Source organism: Myxocyprinus asiaticus, chromosome 10 (genome assembly GCF_019703515.2).
Source record: "Myxocyprinus asiaticus isolate MX2 ecotype Aquarium Trade chromosome 10, UBuf_Myxa_2, whole genome shotgun sequence".
Taxonomy (NCBI): Eukaryota; Metazoa; Chordata; class Actinopteri; order Cypriniformes; family Catostomidae; genus Myxocyprinus; species Myxocyprinus asiaticus.
In genome coordinates, this window is record NC_059353.1 from 9,720,009 (window position 1) to 9,741,405 (window position 21,397).

Genomic DNA, 21,397 nt, shown 5'->3' on the forward strand with positions numbered 1-21,397 from the left:
GCAGAAAGTATAACAAATAAAACACACTGGAAATATGTTTACGACTTTATTGTATTACCGTTTTATCAACGTATTTTTATGATCCAGTTGCAACAGTTCTCAACACTACACTGTTCCGATCACAGCAGTTCTTGAGTTAACAGTACACTGAACTGAGAATCGCCTCTTTCGGTTCAAAATACTCAGAAATGATGAGTGAGCTGCAGATGAGCATGCGTGAACCGAGGACTTGAACGAGGGGGCGAAACATTTCAGTCGAGAGATGTAAATGAATTTTATTTTTGAATATTGTGCATACAGGTTATATATGAAGTTGATATGAGCTGGATCATGGTTTCTGTAAAAAGGGTGAGTTCATTAAGACTAGTTTATTCACTTTATATGCTTTAGACACCTAGAGCATCCGCCTTTGTACATCAGTGTGAGTACTGGGTGCTTTTGGTGCAAAACTTTAATGTAGAAAACTTATCCAAGAAGTAAGATCACTGAATGAAACACTGATGACAATAAACACACTTTTTATTATAACTTCACTGAATAAATTGTAATAATCAGCAATATGTGCTTATGTTATATTGCTTTATTGAATGTGTTTGAGTGTGTATTCTACGACGCAGGGTTATTATCATTTATTATCAAAAGAACCGGCGAATTGTTTTTTTGAACTGGTTCATTGAAACAAACCGTCCGAAAGAACCGGTTTGCGGAATAGAATCAGACTTCCCATCACTATCTCACAGGGCAACATGAGCTTGTCTTTTACTCACACAGAGACATGGTGTGCATGCACGTGCACCATCTTTGAAGCTGCCCAAGTACCTGCCTGAAGGAAATAAGTTGCAGTCAGTCAGAGATTCTCAGCCGCAAGGAAATTAACCGTAACAAATTATCTGTGAAAATATTGGCGGTAATTCCATTATTGGCGCGATAATATTTAGATTTTCACGGTTATCGACCATATATATATAATATCGGCCTCCGATATATCGTGCATCCCTAATTCTAGCATTCAACTTCTACTATTTATGTTATTCTAAGGTAATATTATGCATTAATATTTATAATATCACAATGGAAAGCACCCAGCTCATGGGAACTATTTGGTCAGTGCCTTTAAAACTGCCCACATATATATTCCAAACCACTAAATACTCAGTTTCCATGTCTAAGAGGGGAAATAAATGGATTGTGGAAGAGAGGATGACATGAAGCCCATCCCTGTAGTGAGTCTCCAGGGTGATCCCAGGAGAAAACATGCATTACCCACCCTTTTGTCTGAGAACAAGAGATGAGAGAGCGGTGCCAGGCCCGGTCGCACTGCTTTTGTGCACACGCTCACGTGAAGCAAGGCTGCGTGATGAAGCATCTATAGCGGAAAACAGTGGCAAGGAAAGTAAGCAACAAGGCTTGAACCAAGGAAAACCATCAGAGAATGAGAAAGGAAATGAGAATCAATGAATGAGGTTGAAGAGAAAGTTGAGAAAGTTCAGTTGAAGAAAATGTACTGGATGAGACAAGGAAAGAAAGAGTCAGGCACTTTTACACCTGGTATTAATATCAGTCTCGGGTGAGTCGATAACAAGTGGTCAAGTTAGACAGATCAATGTTTACACATGGTATTAACATGCATCTCAGATGTGTCTCCAGCATGACCAGTCGTCATCGGATATCAATGAAAAGGATTTTTTTTGGCATCACACTGTTGTTTCCAAAAACAACAGTGATCCACTTGTGATCGGATCACACGAGAATAAGATATACCAGGAGTACACCAGGTGTGAACCGGGACAGAGGGGCATGTAGGGACTGTGACAGAGACATAAACAGAGAAAAAGCAACAAGTAGCAGGACAGAGACTGCGAGAGAAACAGGTAGATGGTAAAAACAAGTGCAAGAGTACAGCAAAATTGGGCATTAACCCGTGCAGGGAGGTTCGCAGAGTTTGAATAGAATGACTGAGTTAGGATATGTTAATGTATCTGGAATGCACACAGATTTAGAGTATTCTGGCTGTGGAAAATATTAAGACACTTGCACCTTAAATTCCAAACAAGCCAATTATATTTTCCTTTTGCAGACATTAGTGCATGTTTGATTACACTGTGGGTTATAAAAGCCCTTTGTATTTTTTGCTTGGACAGATTCTTGGACCTCTTGGGAATTTCTTAAGAAACACTGAATGATCAAATTAAAACACAGTACATGTTGCAGGCAAAATAAAATTGCAATCAAGTTAACAGAAACATTTGACATGTAAACAATATGTAGCTACAGTGAAAACACAGAGCAGGAATTAAAAAAATATTACTGGACCACTGGAGTTTAAATGAAAACGTGTCTCGTTCACTAACCATGCATGTTCACGTATTTGACTTAAAACCTGCGTGCAAACGTTTCCACGCAGACATCATGATTCATCAAAAAGTTTACACCTACATTTTCCAACACAAACATGCCTCATCATGACATAAGAAACAAGGAATGAGTTAAGCAGAAATGCTTTTTATGTATTATTATCAGAAATGGGTAACTAAGTGACCCTAAATCAAGTCATATTTTAGAGTAACAAGTGCGTTATAGCTTGATCTGAGATATAGTGTGTATTATGTTCATTACTAACTACAGGTAAACACTCCCTCGTTTAGAATAATCTGGATTTATAAAATTTAGAACGAGGGCAAGAACAAATTTATGTGTGTATGCACCTGTTGTGAATCCGGCAGAAATTTTGCACAATAACTTTTTCTGCGCACACAAGAAAGAACACTTGTATGAAATGATTAGTGAAAGAGAAGCACTGTTACAAGCTACAGTGGAAACACAAATGTTATAAGACCACTAGTTTAAATGACAATGAGATGTGGAAGAAAAGAATGACCAATTCAAACACGACAAGCAGGCGGGTGAACAAAGGCAGAAAAGCAGGAAAATAAGCCTGAATGGAACTCAACACAACCTGAGGGACACTGAACAAAGAAGCACTTCAGACAAGAACAAGCAGCACCTGTGCAAGCAAGCACCGCCACTACCTTATAGATGGACAGACTTACTCGGAAGCTGTGGTTGCGGTTGAGGCTGCTGGGAAAGGGATTGTCCAAACACAAATGGGCTGTGGACAAGGGAAGAGGGAGGTTTGGCAGCTTGCTCAAATACGGAAGGAGTTTGGAGGAAAGGCCCAGATTGAATGGAATTCAGTATGGCACTCAGCCGGTCACCTGCAATGCGGAAGACAATGGGAGTGCTGTAGCTTATATGATCCTCAAAAGGAGCCATACAAAACGCTAGTCAGTTTAACACCCACACAAGCAGGCTCACTGTAAGTAATGGGGTGTGTGAGTGGGTCGGCTGAACCAACGCGATGGGAGTAAGGGATGGGCCGGGAAAAGCTGTAGGTCAGGTTTTCATGAAACCTCATACCTGGAACATCTACAAGGTCACAGATGTATTGGCAGACACAGAGCCAATCCTTTCTTCATCCCTTCTAAAGTGCAATTCAAGGAAAATCTGGTTTTGTTCCATATTATGGTTGAAGTATTACAACATATCTAAGAAACCTGACATCACTGAAAACTAACGCTGCTATATGAGGTGAGCTGTTAAAGTCAACATGAAATGACTTCCGCAATGTGATACAGGATATTTAATGAGGAAAAAAATGTAGTATGGAACTTGTTCATCAGTAATTGATTGGGTCTTGAAAACTCCAAAGTTTTCTTTTCCAGACCTGAATGTGAGTTTGCAGTCAATTTAATCCCCTCCTGAAACACTGTCAAAGCCACATTTAAGACGGCTTTTTGACCGGGACTTGAGGGCTTAATGTCAAGTTCACCTTCAAGAGGATCTCGATGTATCCCAACGGTGACATTTCTTTGTCAATGGTATCGTTATTTGCTATTATTTCTGTAACCTTAATTAAATTAACGTTAATCGGTAATTACGGTTTCCACACCTTTTCACCAATGAATTATGGTTATCATAATCCAATAGCCTATGCAGCCCTGCTGACACCTGCCAAAAAGGAAAGTGGTTTCAGAGGCGTTACGTTCTGATAAAAGATTATGAAGACTTTTTTTTTTCTTTGAATCATGTGCACTAATCAATTTGGACTTCATGTTGACTTTAAGCTTTTATTCTATTTTATCATTTATTTCCCATCAGGGGTTTTTATTTAGGTGTATTGAAACTCATTGAGTATAAGAGGTGATGAAGGAGCCATCAGACATGATGCAACTTAGCAGCAGTCTATGGGTAAAGCCACTAAGCAACGGAGCATGAGGACAGAATGGTGAGAGGCAGTGGAGTATAAATGGGTAAGACCCAGCCGCAGCACACAGAGTCTTGCCCATGCACACAATGATGCCTTCACATGACACAGACAACAGCCAAAACACAGATTACAGCATGCAGAACACAATTACTTTGATTACACAGAGCTGAATTAGAACAAATAATTGTGTTTTCATATTAATCACTTGGTGCATGTTCCAAATATTCCACAATATTCTTGAGGATATAAATAATAGGCAATAAATTATTAAAAGGCACAGGGGTTTATATGGCACCTAAAATTCAGTCAGTTGTGTCCAAAATTTGGACTGGTAGTGTACCAGTCAAGAGAGAAAAAGGGGAGAAAAAAATCTGATTCATAGCGGGGAACTTTTAACTCTAAGGCTGAAATACACCGGGAACTCTTATTTTGAAATGTAGTGCTTCAGTGCTTCCAGCTGCTCATTCAAACAGACAACGGAAATAAAATGTGTACTCCTGCAATAATCTACAACGTATGACAATATAAACAATTAAAAGGAAACATTGTCATATTTCATCAACACTACATCATCATCAACAAGAGTTGATCATTAGTGAACGCTTGTCATAAATTTTCGATATAGCCTAATGATTGCGAACTGCTCTGCAACAGCAGGAAACACTCAAATGCCCCCACGTGCTTGGAGAAAATACAACAGTGAAGCCTTTTCACTCTAAAGGATGCAGCGCATGCATTTATTTAATTATATCGTATTCTTTTAAGGTTGATAATCACATTAGGTCATTTAAAGGTTCCTGTCTTTCTGCCCTCAAATTTAAGGCTTCTTTAAATGATAATTAAGACTTTTGTTGCATCATTTAAGATTTATAAGACTTTTTATTACCTTAAATTTTGGAAAACTGAATTTAAGACATTTTAAGACTTTTTAATGATCTGGGGGAACCTTGGTTAAGACAGATGTTTTAATAGCATCTTTGATTTAAACTTCAGTATCAAAAATTATGTTAAGAATTGACTTCTATGAATCAGTTCAATATGTCTGTTTTAAAGAATGAATTCAAAACTCTGATTCAACGATTCATTTGTATCATCACTCAAAAAATTACCATTTTAAGCAACGCCAGATCTTAAATATATATATATATATATATATATATATATATATATATATATATATATATATATATATATATATATATATATATAGAATATCGGCAAAAGTCTGAAAAATAACAATTTGATTTAATTAAGCTATAATGATCATGCATGTATAATCGCTAGGGTTTCAAAACAACAAAAAACAAGTGTAAAACATTGATAGATATTTCTGTGAACAGTTCTGAGATTAATTTATCATAAAACAATGTCTGACAGATGAACCATGGTATGAAAAATGTTCGGTTTGCAGACATTTTATGTTCATCTCAGTGGGATCTTTACTCCTACCTTTGTTGTTGGAGATGCCGTAGTCAAAGCCCTGAGCTCCTGAGCTGCCCCTGTTAAATGCCTGAACCGAGAACGGGCTCGGAGGAGGGGTTTGCGCTCCATGCTCCAAAATCACTTGTTCTGCTCCAGACAGAAGAACATTTGTAACCATCGATCACTAAAATTACTGATTTCCAATTAAAAGGGATAGTTCACACAAAAATTTTAATTCAGTCAACATTAACCCTTTCTTCTATGAAATACAAAAAGGGAAATTTTTGAAGACTCTCCTGGCCGCTCTTATTTAACTAAAGTAAATAGGGACGAGTGCTGTCAAGCTCCAAAATGGACAAAAAAGCACCATTAAACTATCATTAAAGTAGTCCATACAACATGTGTGTTATATCAGAGAATATACAACAGTTAGTTCCGGTCCTCAAATCTGATTGGACAAGATACGTTCCTTGAGTACTGATGTCTCACACCATTAGCACTCGGACACTTCACTCTTTCTATCACTCCGCTTATGTTTGTGGTGTTCTAAACTAAAGTGTAAGAGCAGCGCAGATGTGTAAAAGAGCTAGATGTATGTCTTTTAATTTTTCCCTGTGACATTAAAGATTTTAGCCAGCAGGTGGCGACAAAAGACCATTTTAATGTGTTATGAGCCAGTAAAGTTTGACGTGAATTGAGTCACATCAGTCAACGTACGTTTTTTTTTAAGTCACTGGCATTGTCTCTCACTCCATGATCGCTCTGATTACTACTACAACAATGCAGCTGGGAAATACAGTTAAACTAACAGCGTCAGCATTAAGGCTTATCACAGCTGAGAGACACAACAGATGGAAAAATCAAAAAACATACTCAAGGTGCTTAGCTAATACTGGAGTTTCTGCGTTGTGATGAGATCTAATCAACATGGTGGAGGTGAGAACTGTTTCTATAGTGAATGACTCTTGCACACCGGCTACCGTGAAATACTCAGGGGAGACCCCCACTCGGACGTCTATTTTTATGGAAAATAGGATGTATTTGACAATCTGTGTGTTATGAGCCAGTTGAGTTGACGTGCATCGAGTCAGCACTGACAGCATCAGAGAGCGGTTTCTTTGAAGTCATCGACATTTGTCACGCACTCCATGATCGCTCAGATTTCTACTACACTACAGCTTCAGCATCTTATAAGACTTATCACAGCTGAGAGACACAGCAGAAAGAGTAATCACACAAACTCAAGGCGCTTGCCTTTTACTAGAGTTTTCCACATTGAAGAAGATACAACATGGCGGCGGAGAGAATGGTTTCTATAGTGAATGACTCTTGTGCATAACCTGCGGCCTTGTGCCTGCGGTCAAATTTGCTTGTGTGATATTGCTTAATTATTCAGCCCAAGATGGAAACTGAATGAGAAAAATTGTTACACCCAATATGGCGTTCATAGAAAAGGAAATCCCGCCTTACAGGTAAAAGAACCAATCACCTTTTTGATACAGACATCACCAGCGCAATTTATGATACTATTGTTGTCAGATTTGAAAATCTGTTCTTTTTTTTGGGGGGGGGGGGGGGGGGGGGGATTTTTCCCCCTTTTTCACCAAATTTGGAATGCCCAATTCCCATTGCGCTTTTAAGTCCTCATGGTTGCGTGGTGATTTGCCTTAATCCGGGTAGCAGAGGACGAATCCCAGCTGCCTCTGCGTCTGAGACCGTCAACCCGCGCATCTTAACACGTAGCTTGTTGAGCGCGTTGCCACGGAGACGAAGTGCGTGCGGAGGCTTCACGCCATCCACCGCGGCATCCACACTCAACTCACCACGCGCCCCACCGAGAACGAACCGCATTATAGCGATCACAAGGAGGTTACCCTATGTGACTCTACCCTCCCTAGCAACCGGGCCAATTTGGTTGCTTAGGAGACCTGGCTGGAGTCACTCAGCACACCCTGGGATTCGAACTAGTGAAACCAACCCCAGGGGTGAAAACCTGCTCTTTGATCGTAATATTGACCAACTGTTTTGGAGTTTTCAGTCTTTCCCCATTCCAGTAGATAGGAGCTGTACTTTCACCCTGCTTATATTGATAGAAAATAGCTGCCCGAGAGTATTTCGAAGATGGCCACTGAGTGGACTGACTTGCCTTGAAAGGGACTTTCGTAGTATTCAAAGTATTCTAAAGCCATGTAATAGCCTTGTGTAAGGAACATACCAAAACTGAAGCTGGTATTGACAGATAATCTTCCTCTCCACCAGATTTCTCAAATCTCTTTTGCGCTTGTTCAATAAAAAAATGGTACCTTTTTAGATTGACATCACTGATGGCAGAGAGAATTTTGGTCCGTTACTCACGCAAAGCAATTGTATGGCTTCAGAAGACCTTAGCACAAGTCATATGGACATATATATATATATATATATATATATATATTTTTTTTTTGTCCTTTTTGGAGCTTGACAAATCTTGGTCACTTCACATTTGTTGTATGGAAATAAACAACTTTTGTTTGTCACGGAAAAAAGAAGATAATATGGGGTTTGGAATGACATTTGGGTGAGTAAATGATGACAGAATTATTTTTGGTGAATGATTCCTTTAATGCCACGACAAAGACCAGAGGAGAGAGTGTTTGTTTGTTAGCTTTACCTTCCTCATGGCATAGGTACTGGTTTCCCCCTTTGTCTCGGGCCAGAGACCAGGCCTCCCCCTCGTCGCTCTCACAGAACTCCACCACACTGTTCTTATCCAGCTGAACCCACGTGCCCTCTGAGTTAATCACCTGATACAGACACAGCTTTATTTACCTTCCCTCTCTAAATACACACACCTGACACCATATCAAACCCGAGGAGCAAAACCATTTAGCACCCAAAACAGAGTGGCGGCGGCTCTAAAATAACTAAGTGCATTTAGATAGTTGACAACAAATATATGAGGTACCATTCAATTCTCAAGATTTATTAACTGCAACCTGTTCGAACAAAGACATAGCTTTGAATTTTATTTGATTTGTGTAAAGGTTTTTTTGAGAGCAGCATAGCAGTATTTGTTTGAGTTGGGTGACTATAAGAGAGCATTTGAGGACAGCATGACACACCACACCCTCTACCGAGAGAAGAGGCAAAGTCCAGCACTTCCATGATCACACATGGAGACGTTTAAAACAAAATAAAGTGTGTTTACCAAGGTTGTGCACATTTAGAATTTAACTGAAATTCCATTTCAGTTCCTGAATTTAAATTGATGCAGCCAACAGGATGCAGAATTGTAAGATGAATTTGAATTTAAGAAAGTTGAATTAAAATGGAATGAAATTCAAAGAAATTCACATAACTGCTGTAAGCGTAGTTTTAAACTAGCTATCATGCACAAAATGTATGGGGTATTTCCAGAGACATTAGATAATATTAACAGTCAATGTTTGAAATAATGTCACCTATAGCAATTAGAATTTGAATTCCCATACATTTTACTATATATGACCATGGTGGAAGAACACAATTCCCAGAATGCTCTAATTTCTAAATTACTATTTCCCAATGGAAAATGGAATATATAAGCATAATTATCTAAATGAATGATAATATTTGTTTTTTGTTGCAAAACTTCAGCTGGACTCATTAAATTCTTCTGCTTTGTTATTGTGTTGAATTTCTTCAAATTGTAATTCAGTTAATTTCTCTTCCTGACGTTTAAATTCAAATTCAACATCCTTTGGGGCATGGCCAATTCAATTCAAACTCTCATGAATGGAAAGGCAGTCAATTCTTAAACTCTGAATTTTGCCCAACCTTGGTCTTTTTAGTGGGAATTAAGAGACGACTTCAGCATTTTGCAATTTACAGCTTAAATTTGTTATCATTTTATCACCAATTAAGATTTATTAATTGATGCAAACACATTTTCAAGTTAAAGCATGCCAGATTGCTATTCTGTTAGTGTGCAAAAGCTGAAGCCATGCTTGTTGGTTCTTGAGAGGCCAGAGCAAAAACACACCCACCCCAGAGCCATATCATATACGGTCTCTATAAAGGTTTTTACAAAGGGTTCTCTATTTGTTAAAAGAAAAATCAAGAATTTGTGTTACAGTAACTGCAGAATTAGCAAGAAATCTAGCTAATTAGTCATTTATTGGCAGCCACAGTAACACAGTTGGGAGTCCATACCTCGCCTACCGCCTTGACTTTGTTCCCCAGAACTAACATTCCAATGGGGATACCTCTAAGGTTTGGGCAGCTTCTGATGTTGTGACCAGAAGGTCCGGTCTTCACTACCTTATAAAGACCCGGTCCACCAGTCTGGCCCGCACCCAGGTCACGAACGCTGGTCTCATGAGAAGGGCGGCCACTGGTCTCCTTCCCATTATCATCTGAATTTGACCTGCCCTCCTGCAAAACCAAAGAACACAGGTTAATGTTTACTTTGAGAAGTTTAAAAGCAAAAGGCACATTATATTTATTTTCTTAAAATGGACAGATTCTAATATTTAATTCAATCCATTTTTTATTTTATTTTTTTTTTTAGGTCAGAAGCCATTGATTTAGGTTCATGTCAAATAAGGATGTCTGAGACAATGAAAATAAAATCTGGTTTATATCTTAGAAATGCAATCTTAGTATTCATGTTGGTTTCATGTTTTAGAATTTAAAGAAATTAAAAATGTCAAGTGGTGTAACTGTCATCTAAAATGTAATTAAAAAAAATAAAAATAAACTTTAAAACATGGGTGCGCACATCTTAATTATTTTTATTTTTATTTTAATGTATTAATTTATTTATTATTTTATTTTTTTTTTTAATTATTAAGTTTTATCGGAGTTATTCAGTTTGACCACTTTAACCTTGCCATGTCATTAAAAAAGACCTAAATATCTGATATTTAAAAAAATAAAAAATAATTACTGACCTTGACAGAGTCATGAGGGTCTACGTCTACATATAATTTCCTGTTTTTTTGGTTTTTAATTTTCCATTTTGTTGATCATGACAGTAAAATGGCTTCCTGCATGTTGGTTACAACAAGGTGACTTTGACTGTCTTTTTTTGTATTTTTTTTAGGACAGTTACACCGCCTAGACCTTTTTTTTTTTTTTTCTCAAAAATTTTTTTTCAGTTCCGAAACTGAAACGGTGTATTCAAGTCATTGTCTGTACGAATTGCATTTTTAAATGTACTTTGGGGGAAAAAAATGGAGCCAGAACAGAAAAAATGTCATGTCACTGACCCTTTATGATAATTTGCAACCAAAAGGAAGCTGCGGTATTGCCGCTTAGATCAGCAACTTATATAATAGCCAATTGTGGTTCTACATAGAGACAATCTCTACAAATCTCAACTTAACCAAATAATAAGTTGCTAAAAGAGGTTGTAGGGTATCATTTTAACATACAGTATATAACAATGTGGTCCGCTGCAAAGTACTCAATATAATTTTAGCATGCTTTTTATAAACTGACAAATATGAATGTGTGTAAATAAAGAAAAACATGCATTCACATCATCTGCTATCCAGAAAATTTTCATGCGACTGACTTTGTTCTCAGTTGTGAATTAGAACATGAAAACACAAAAAGCTACCAAATGTTAACATAAATGAAATGTAATGATCATTAGATAGAAATTTGTTATAAGAAACTCTACGCATCCAAGATAAAGATGATAAATTATGTTGTGTTTTATGCTGTTGTTTCACTCACACGATACACAATTAAACATGCAACTTTGAAGATGCTTTAATACTACATGTAAATTCACAATCTGAAACGTCTCAAATTTCACAAAATAATGAGAAACACAGATAGAAAGCAAAGCAGCAGCCAAGCTACACATACACCTTGCCTTCCGACAACTCACCTGGGGAAAACAAGATAAGGACGTCCAAGATAAAAAGTCGATATCCCTGACTCCTTGGCTAGCGCTAAAGATACTCTGAGCAACAGATTATAAGCAAGTCAAAACACGGTCGGGTACAAACACAGATGGTATGGTTTGTCATTTTTTTGGAAGAGATGGCTTTGGTACTGTGGCTGTATGATTGTGTATTTTATTTATTTTTTCAAAATGATGAGACAGTAAAAGAATTAAAAGGTTGAGAGATTGTATGGAAAACTGAAGGAATGGTTCACCCCAAATGAAAATTCTGTCATCATTTACCTACCCTTCATGCCCTGGTATACTTCATACGAAATCGAAGATCAAATAGGTGTGACGTCATTTAGAACAAAATCTGTCCAAAAAGAAGGTGGTTTGTTTCTGTGGTTCGTAACAGCTCGCCTGGGTGAACTTTTAGAAATAATACTTACCGGCTGCTAAACACCTTCTTACTGCCATTGGTCCACATCATCGGTAGGTGCGACATGGAGCTCCACCTACCTTGAGGCCAACAGTTCATTTTGTTTATGTTGTTCATTCGATCAAGATCCGTCAACATGAACACACCAGCATGCAGTCATTAGCGAGCCGGTGCAAATTTACCTACATCTAGAGACATTTTCCAAGAACAAGTCATGCTGTTGTTGTCGTTGTTGAATTAGTCTACAAAAGGAATCTACACAAATACTCTCAAGTGCCCATTCACTCATGTACCATATGCATTGAAAGCCATTTACACATCTGCCCAAAGTAAGGTATGCCTCTCTTATCATCATTTTGTCTGTATTCTGCACATTAAGACTCTTTTATCCAACAATCTTTGCGGTAGTATCAGTGTCATCATAAATTACAACAACAGAGTGTAATCGGCACATATTATGGCCGTGTATATCGTGTTGGCGCATTAGCATCATGAATTCACAATGTAAACAAGACAAATTAAACATTTTCTACTGAATATATATATTACTTTAAATCATTCTACTTATAGAATGAGGCATAAAGTCACTGATAGCACATTTTAATGTCACATTAGTTAAGGCTTTACATGTAGTCTTAAGCATCCACATATTTAAATGTACTTCTAAATGCCTCCAACAGCAGTGTGACCAGTGTCTGAATATTCGCAAACAGTATACCGTTGCTTGGCTGATTGTAACGTTTTGTTTTTTTTAACCCTGAATGAGGAACGCAGAAGAAGTTCTTCGGAAGTATATCAAGGCATTTACTGTATGTTGTTCCAAACTCGAATGACTTACTCTCTTCCATGAAAAAAAAAAGAAAGAATGAAGAATGTATTGGCCATTCTTTGCTATACATTTACAATGAATTCAAGCTTCAAAAAACTTGCAAAAGCATAAAAGTATCATAAAAGTGGTCCATATCATTTATTCATTCGCCAGTCATTGTAATTCTATGGAAAAGAGCAAAGAGCAAGTTTGGAGGGTGATAAAATGATGACAGAAATTTCATTTTTTGGTGAAGTATCCCATTAAACAATCCTAAAACTAATCTCAGAGTCCGTTGGATATGCTGAAGATTACGATTCTGAATGCTCCAATTACAACTCTCAACAAAATTCAAATCACATCAAAATAAATCACATACATATGAAGAAAAAAGAAGATTCATAATCTTCCAAAAAAAGATTGGTGGTGTGTCATGCTGTTCATACTGGGACTCTTGATGTCCCAGTATTTTCATATCCAGAGGTAATTATGCTCTCAGAATTATGACCCACTTTTAGGCCAAGCAGCATTCAAACATGGCTTTTTCATGGTAGAACCTCATTAAAAGTAGCTGGACTCCATCAGCTAATTTAGTTTGAAAGATCTGAACAGATCAGCCAGTTCTGTTGTAAAGATTTCAGTGCCATGGAGGAAATTTAAGCATATGAATCTTGGCTTTGTTGAGAGGCAAATGTTTCCACAGGGCTGCACTGATGCAGATCGTATTTCTATACTGTCATGACCGGGAAACAGCATAGCTTTGTACATTGATATTCAGTATCAGACAAGAGCTGTCTTCACACCACATTTGATGGGTAACACAACAGTATGCATGAGTTAGTTTCTCTCTACGAGGAGTTAAGAAAAGTGAACTGGACACATGCACACATCACACTAGGGCTGGGCGATACTGTATATTTAATATTGAAGGTAAATTTGCTGCGGTTTTGCAGCCAATATAAAATTTAACAACATTGTGATGGTTTAAATGCACCTAATGGAAAATTGTCGTTCTGTAAATTAGTTTCATAATCTTTCGATGCCTCATGTCTTACAAATATGAGAGAATTACGAAGCGTTTCTGACTTAAGTTCAGTTTCAAAAACGTTACGTATGTAACCGTGGTTCCGTAAATTCCGGATGACCGCCAGAGACGGTGTTACAGTAATGGATGGCTGATCGCAGTGCCAGCCAGATAGGTCGAAAAAAAGGATACCAAAGAAGTCACGTAGTGACGTAAGCCGAGCTGAGGGAAATATAAGTCTGAGTGAACAGGAACTCTGGCGGTCATCCGGAACTTACAGAACCACGGTTACATATGTTACCTACGTTCTGTTACATTCCTCCTGACCACCAGAGACTGTGATAAGTAATGGATGACCAATACCAACAAAGTCATGAGGAATGACTCACCAGACAACAGGGGTCATCAGTGGAGAACAGGAGAGCTCACATCATGGGATGAGGCAACACTGACATTGTAGAATCTTGCAAAAGTGCATGGGGAGGACCAGGTGGATGCAGCACAGATTTCCACGAAGGAACACACCTGAAGGCAGCCCATGAAGAGGAGACTGCCCTGGTGGAATGGCAAGTGACTGTCTCAGGCAAGGGTCATAAGACTTCTTGTATGCTATGGTGATGACCTCCACAACCCACCATGACAGCCTCTGTTTGGATAGAGGGGTACCCTTCTTAACACCCCAAAAACAGACAAAAAACTGATCAGATCATCTCCACTGTGCAGTAGCCTCTACATAACATCTCAAAACCTGCACGGGGCGCCAGGAAAGAAAACGTCCATCAACACTGGACTTAAGTGCTGTTGGTTGGAAAGAATACAGCTCAATAGACTGATTAATGAACTGATGCAGGAGCACCTTATTAAGGAAGGTCGGTTTGGGCCATAGGGTATCACCAGCACCTTCCGGTTTCCATCTCATACAAGACTGACTCACGGACAATGCATGAAGCTCACTAACCCTCTTAGTGGAAGCAACGGCCAGGAGGAAGGCCGCATTCAAAGACTTATACTTAAGGTCTGAATACTCCAACAGCTCAAGGGAGGTAGACAAAGAGATTCCAACACCAATGGTAAGTCCCACACTGGGGAATGGGGAGTGCGAGCAGGATTAAGATGCCTTACACCCTTAAGGAAGCTGCAAATCAAACTGTGTGAACCCAGAGACGAGCCCCAAACGGGCGAGTCAGGTCGACGCTCATGAACCAGTGTCCCTCTGTCACTGACCGAGCTCATAAACCAATGTCCCTCTGTCACTGACTGAAGAACGTCGGCCATGCACAATATGCGAAAGAGGAGCCACTTTAAGATTCTGTCTCCTTAAATCTAGAATTGGACTGAAACCTCCGTCTTGCTTTGGAATAAGGAAGAAGGCTGAGAAAAAACCGTCCCTTTAAACTAAGGGTTGTACTTTCTCTATTGCTCTCTTCTCCAACAAGGAAACAATTTCTTGAGAGAGAGCCATTGAATGGACTGAGTCTACCACCACAGTCGGAATGAGTCTCGAAAACTTCGGGGGCCGGCATCGGAACTGAAGAGAATACCCTTTTGTTAGAGTCACCAAGACCCAAGGGTCTGATACCGTCTCTCTCCAGTAACTCAGATGACGAGCCGAGAAGCGTCCGACTGCCGGCCCAAACACTTCAGGCCTTGAAAACACTGCCTTTTTAAGTTGTGGAGGGGCGCTGACGTGGTCCCCCTGGAGTACAGAGGGAAGTGGGGCTACCCTGAGTATGATACACTTGGACATCGTCAGAGTCAAGAAATCTCTGCTATGTATGAGATTGGTTGGTGGGAATTTGTCGGGAGCGTGGCTGTGTAGGTGTGTAATGATGATGCGCAGGCATAGTTGCCACCCTGAAATTTGGGGCATGTTGCACCTGTGTTAGTTGCTGGGTGGTCGCAAACAACTTCACATGCTTTCACAAATCTTTTGAGACGTTCAGACCAAAAAGATGTCCGGGAATGATGGGTAGGTCCCTCAAGGTCTTTTTGTAGTCCTCGGGTAATCTGGCCTGAGTGAGTCATACCTGCCGGCGAGCTGTTAGAAGCGTTGCAGTGAGAGAGCCCAATTCCTGTGTCACTTGACCCATGGCCAGCAAAGCTGTCTGCAAGAACTGTGGAACAGAGGGATCCACATCAACAGACTCTAAAGAGTTATTGGCCGTTAGAATCCGTTGGCAAATAGTGTTTTCTGCACGAGTGATATAGGCAACAGACTCGTATGCCTTCTTCAGAACAGAATCCATGTGGCCACACTGGGCACTAGGGCACCGGGTGTTCCCTCGCAATGGTTCATCCAGGGACACCACCAAGGTGGTGACCGGCTGTTCAACTTCTGGTCCATTTCGCACCCCAATGGACTGTCTGTCCTCAAAATTCTGTCACAAAGTCTTTACATGCAGCCATGGAAAAATTATCTGTAGGTAGAGACTTGCAGAAGAACACATTGGACTGAATAGGATGGGCAGGGCACTCATCAAGTCCAAGACGAGCCACTGCCATTTGAAGCACTGTCAATGTGTCATCCACTGGAGGTGGAGTAGTCCCTGAAGAATGGTGTGAACCTCCAGAGTCACCCAAGTCGGATCCAGCTGGCACGTCCTTCGGATCATCAAACTCGGCAGCTTCAGAGCCAAGGTGCTGCTGAAATTCAGAAGCACACATGGAAATAGTGACAAGGTGGGAGCTATGAGGAGGATAATGAGGGGTGGTATCCTCTTCGTTCGTTAAACATGATTGAGCATCCTCAGTGGGGCCCTTAGTAGCTGTAGAGACCAAGCCTGCTGACTGAAGGGACTGCAGGAGTCACTTCATCGCCGCCATATCTGAGGAAATGTGAACTGAAGAGGAGAGTCTACCAGCGTTGACCTCTGAATTTGAAGGATCTGGAGAGATTCTGTATGAAGGCATGGTCTCAGATCACTTGCCAAGTGTTCTCTAACCTCATTAGGCATTATAGGAGAAGACTCAGAGCTGTTATCTTGGCAAAGGGAGGTTGCACAAAGTATTGGGGAAAAAAAGGGTGCCAATAATTGTGCCACACATGTATCTGACAAAAATATTTGTTATTAAATAAAACTTGTGTTGTATTTGGAATTTGAGGACAGATATTTGTGAGCATTTTGAATGAAAGACCAAAAGGATAAACAATAAGGATATATTTTCACAGCCTTCTTTTCTCATATTTACCAAGGGTGCCAATATTTTTGGCCACCACTGTATATCACCCAGCCCTAATCCAACCGAAACACTCTTAACCATCCTTGCATCTCAGTGACCATGCCAAACAAAATTACAGAGTTGCACCACATGCAAGGACACATTTTGTTGGCCTTTGCAATTAATCGACACAGAATGCTTGTAGACATTTGGGAGTGGGTCATTGTTTGTCCTCCATTCACTGTAGAAGGAGCCAAACTTACATATATATAGTCTGATTATCCTAAAACTGGACAGAATTAAGATGACAGTTGTACACCTATAAATCCCGTTCCCAAATGAGCTGTGGGGGGGATTTGGCCAATCTACGCAAGGGGAGGCCATTTACTTACATCGACAGGGACCAGGAGGCATCTACCCAGATGCTGGTTAAAAGAGATGCACCAGGCTTCAGTGTAGCCATTCATGCTGGGAACATACTTCTTTACTGTGTCATCATTCAGTCTGAGCCAGACCCCATCATCATTGTGGATCTATGGGAAACAAGCAACAGAGCAGAGCCATGCCCTCCTGTGACTGCTAACACGCCCCTCGCATGAGCCTCCAAGGCTGCAGAAGCAATCGCATTAATAATCAACTGGATTTACAGTGGATGCCCATGTGTTGAGGGAAAATTAGATGTCATCTACAGAATGTGCGTATGTATGTATTGCAAACGCTAATGCCAGCAGAGAACTACTGTAAAGGTCCTTTCACATTATTCCTGTGGTGTTCCTGTAGCTCAGCAGGAAGAGCAAGGTGCTTGCGACGGCAAGTTCATGGGTTCGATTTCTAGTGTCTGCCCAATGCATAAATGTAAATGACTGGTGTCAGGTCTTTCATGCACCGCTCAAAACAAGCATCATGCACATGACAAGCATTGCAGATGTCACAGAAGGGTGATTTTATAAGGTTGGTAAAGAGTATGATAGTGGGAAGAGTACACAGTAAATGGTGAAAACATTTATTTGAACTTTGAAAAAGGTCCTGACAATTGTTATGATGCATCACAAAAAGAAAACTCTAACTCATTGGGTTCATGAAACTTAATTCTGGATGCTCTTGGTGAATTAAGATTAGCTCAAGAATGGAGTCACAATTTCAGACTGGTCAACTACTCCAGGGCTTTAAAATGTATAGTGTCGTTTAAATTTTTTTTTTTAAACATTTAATTAAATCACATGCATTTATGTGTTAACTTCAGCTCTTTACTTACAAGTTGGACCTGTCATTGTGTAGACAGACATTGCAATTTTCATGCGTACTGTCCGAGAACCACTGCCTACACTCTGAAAGGTCGAATGGTGTCAAAGTCTAAATTGTCTGAACTTGTAGCTGTTTGCTCTATAGAGTTAGACACATTGGGCAACATTTTGAGTCATGTGAAAGGACCTTCAGAGCAAAAGACAGCACTGCGGATGTGAGATTGGATAATATAGGAGCTATCAGTGATTAGAAATGCAGCGATGGGTTATTTTAGGAATGAGCTGGGATTGACAGTTCCTATTTGAGATTGAACTGCAGCCTCAAAGTCTCCTGCATGTAAATGAAGCAAAGCATAAGCAAAGAAATGCTAATTCTGACAAAATCAAAAGTCCAATTGAAAGCTCAAAGACATTCAGAAATTGTTTTAAAAGCCTTTCAAGTTTTAAAACAGTAATCATTCATAATTATGTTCACTCATTAAAGGAAGAGAAAAGAAAAAAGGACAGTTCTTCGATTCAAAACAGTTTGGCCCTATTCTAGAGTGTTTTACCTCGTCAATGAAAGTGATGGTGCCATTGACTTGGACTATGCCTATCTGTTCACTCTGCAGGGAAGGGTGACTACGCACACGCAGCCCTGCGCTGTCCTTGGCCACAAATTTGCGCACCTGAGAGAAGCAGAGGGGGAGAGAGAGAGTGACACAGTGATAGTGAGACAGACGAGAAGTTAGCAGGAAGCTGCAGTCTGAGTGCAAGAATTCACAGCAAAGAACCCAACCATCCTGTCAAATGAGTGTTCCAGAAAACACATCATCCAACCACTGCATTTACATGCACAAGAATATTCTGATATTAATGAGATTCATTAATGGTCACATACCGATTATGAAAGCATTAAGTAAAAGCATTACCCTCATAACCAGATTAAGCCAATATTCCAGTTTCTAGAAATCAGGATAACACAGCAGGCATATTCAGTAGAGGCATAATCAGAATATCTGGAATATCCACGATAACTGAATATCTACGCATTGTCCAAACAATGGTAATTCTGGGTGATATTAGATTCAGGCAGTTGAGAAAGATTTACAAACATTTTACAAACCTTAAAGAAGCATCGTGGCCTATATTTGTGAGTCTCATCAATTGCAATAGAAACTGAATTAAAATAAATGGCAAGAGTCGAGTCTCTTCACTATTTCCGGAAGAAAATAGCAGGAAAAGAATGTTCATGTCTTAGTTTATTTGGTATATGCTGATTACATGTACACCGGAATATTCCAAAAGCGTTATAGAATAGAATACAGGCTTAACCAGAACATGGCCCTTAATCAGAAAATGATGTGCATGTAAACATGAGCTTTGACAACATTCAGCAGGAAAGAGCAAGAAAGTAAATTGACTTTGTGCAGTAATATTGCTTGTTTCCCAGCTATACATAAAAACATGGTGAATAAAATAATGAACTTCTAGGCCTGTCGCGATTGTTAAATAATCACCTGATCGCAGTTAACTGATCTAACCATGGTTATTTGAGATAACCGAGATTACTGCGCACTTACATTTTACATTTATGCATTTGGCAGACGCTTTTATCCATAGCGACTTACAGTGCACTTATTACAGGGACAATACCCCCGGAGCAACCTGAGTTAAGTGCCTTGCTCAAGGACACAATGGTGATGGCTGTGGGGATCGAACCAGAAACCTGTTTACCTGTTTTGTGCTTTAGCCCATTACGCCACCACCACTCACATTTTACTGGCCAACTAAGGGAATTTTAATAAAATATATAAATGCCATGAACTGCGCATTTAGATCTCATTCAATTGAACTCAGACCATCTCAAGGAGCCACACCATGGATCGCACCCAGAGCAGCTCCTGAAGAGCGCATGAAGATTAACCGCTTCTGAAGTGCTGGGATGTACGCACTGTCTGCGGAAGTTCACACCAAACTCCCTCAAAATATAACTGAGGATTTTGATAGTGAAAACAAAGCTGTTCGGTTTCACTTTAAAGATCGTGTAATGGCAAATGTTCTTGGTCATTGCTGGTTCATACACGCACTGTTAATGACATGCAGTGACAGAGAGGAGACAAGCACTTACTCTATTTCTGTGGAGATGATGGAATGAAGAAACATTTACAAATACACACATAATCACGAAGGTTTTCCTTCATGAGAAATGTTGGTTTTAATCAGAAACCCTTAAAATAAAGTGTGAAAGTCAAGAATTTACAACAGAAATATTTTACTATTGCATAATCTAATCTAATCTAATATACTGTAACATAACATAACACAACATAACATTAGAGCTGTCAAAACTACAGCGCTAATGCAAGCGATTAATTTTAAAAGGTTTAATGCGTGAATGTTTTTTTTTTTTACTGGCATAATGCATTTAACAACTTTGACATTAGATTTCGACATACTGTATTATTCAGCTCTGTGTGAGTTTTGAACACTGGTTGGATGTGTCCGGGGACATTACACTGACGTACACACCACAAACACACACACATTAACAATGAACAATTGATGGGGAAAGAACCTCTCACAAAATAAACCCAGATGGGACTTGTGACAAAAAAAAGTACTTTGCGTCCTTTGTAATTTGTTTGCCATATAAGCACGTCAAGTCTTAATTATCAGCTAAAAGCCAACCACACAATAAATGGGACTGATGAGGTATTGCTGCAGCTGGCTAGCTTCCGTGCAATCTCTGCCGACATGCTGCTCAAAGTTCTAACAATTTCAACTTTGACCCAGTTGCTGCCAATCTTTCGAAGTGTCAACTAAAGATTTCTGGCCAGTTCGGATGAAGTATCATTATGTGGGCAGTGCCAGCGCTAAATGCAGAACAAGATGTTGGTCATTTTCGGAATGGCATACTATTATACTACTCGTACTATTTCTGTTATACATAGATATAACAGAAGAAGTAAGAGCTGTATGGGTAGTATGTCATTCTGAACTTGACCGTTCTCTGCAGCGCTTGATGTCCTAATGCGAATCGTGTGAATGCAGTTTAATGATTGTCGTAGCAAAGTGAATAATCACAACCTGCCAGCTGATTAATACTGTGGAGGATGAGGGATTGAAAGATTGAATGCGCATTGCAACAAATTCTCAACCTCCCACTCAGACTTTGGAAAACATTTAATGTTACAG

The 21,397-nt window shown here is 39.5% G+C and overlaps 1 protein-coding gene across 14 annotated transcripts in view; it reads right to left on the reverse strand.

Moving 5' to 3' along the window:
• LOC127446741 (E3 ubiquitin-protein ligase MYCBP2) overlaps positions 1-21,397 on the reverse strand; it is a 155,032-nt gene that overhangs the window by 25,214 nt on the left and 108,421 nt on the right. For 5 of the 14 annotated variants that reach the window (XM_051707889.1, XM_051707894.1, XM_051707888.1 and 2 more), the window contains 7 exons: positions 18,772-18,888; positions 17,369-17,509; positions 9,860-10,081; positions 8,340-8,472; positions 5,717-5,836; positions 3,051-3,215; positions 1,268-1,366 (listed from right to left, as the gene is read on the reverse strand). In XM_051707889.1, coding sequence (XP_051563849.1) covers positions 1,268-1,366; positions 3,051-3,215; positions 5,717-5,836; positions 8,340-8,472; positions 9,860-10,081; positions 17,369-17,509; positions 18,772-18,888 — 997 coding nt within the window. The remainder of the gene's footprint in view (positions 1-1,267; positions 1,367-3,050; positions 3,216-5,716; positions 5,837-8,339; positions 8,473-9,859; positions 10,082-17,368; positions 17,510-18,771; positions 18,889-21,397) is intronic. The other 9 variants (XM_051707895.1, XM_051707891.1, XM_051707898.1 and 6 more) reach the window with 9 other exon arrangements.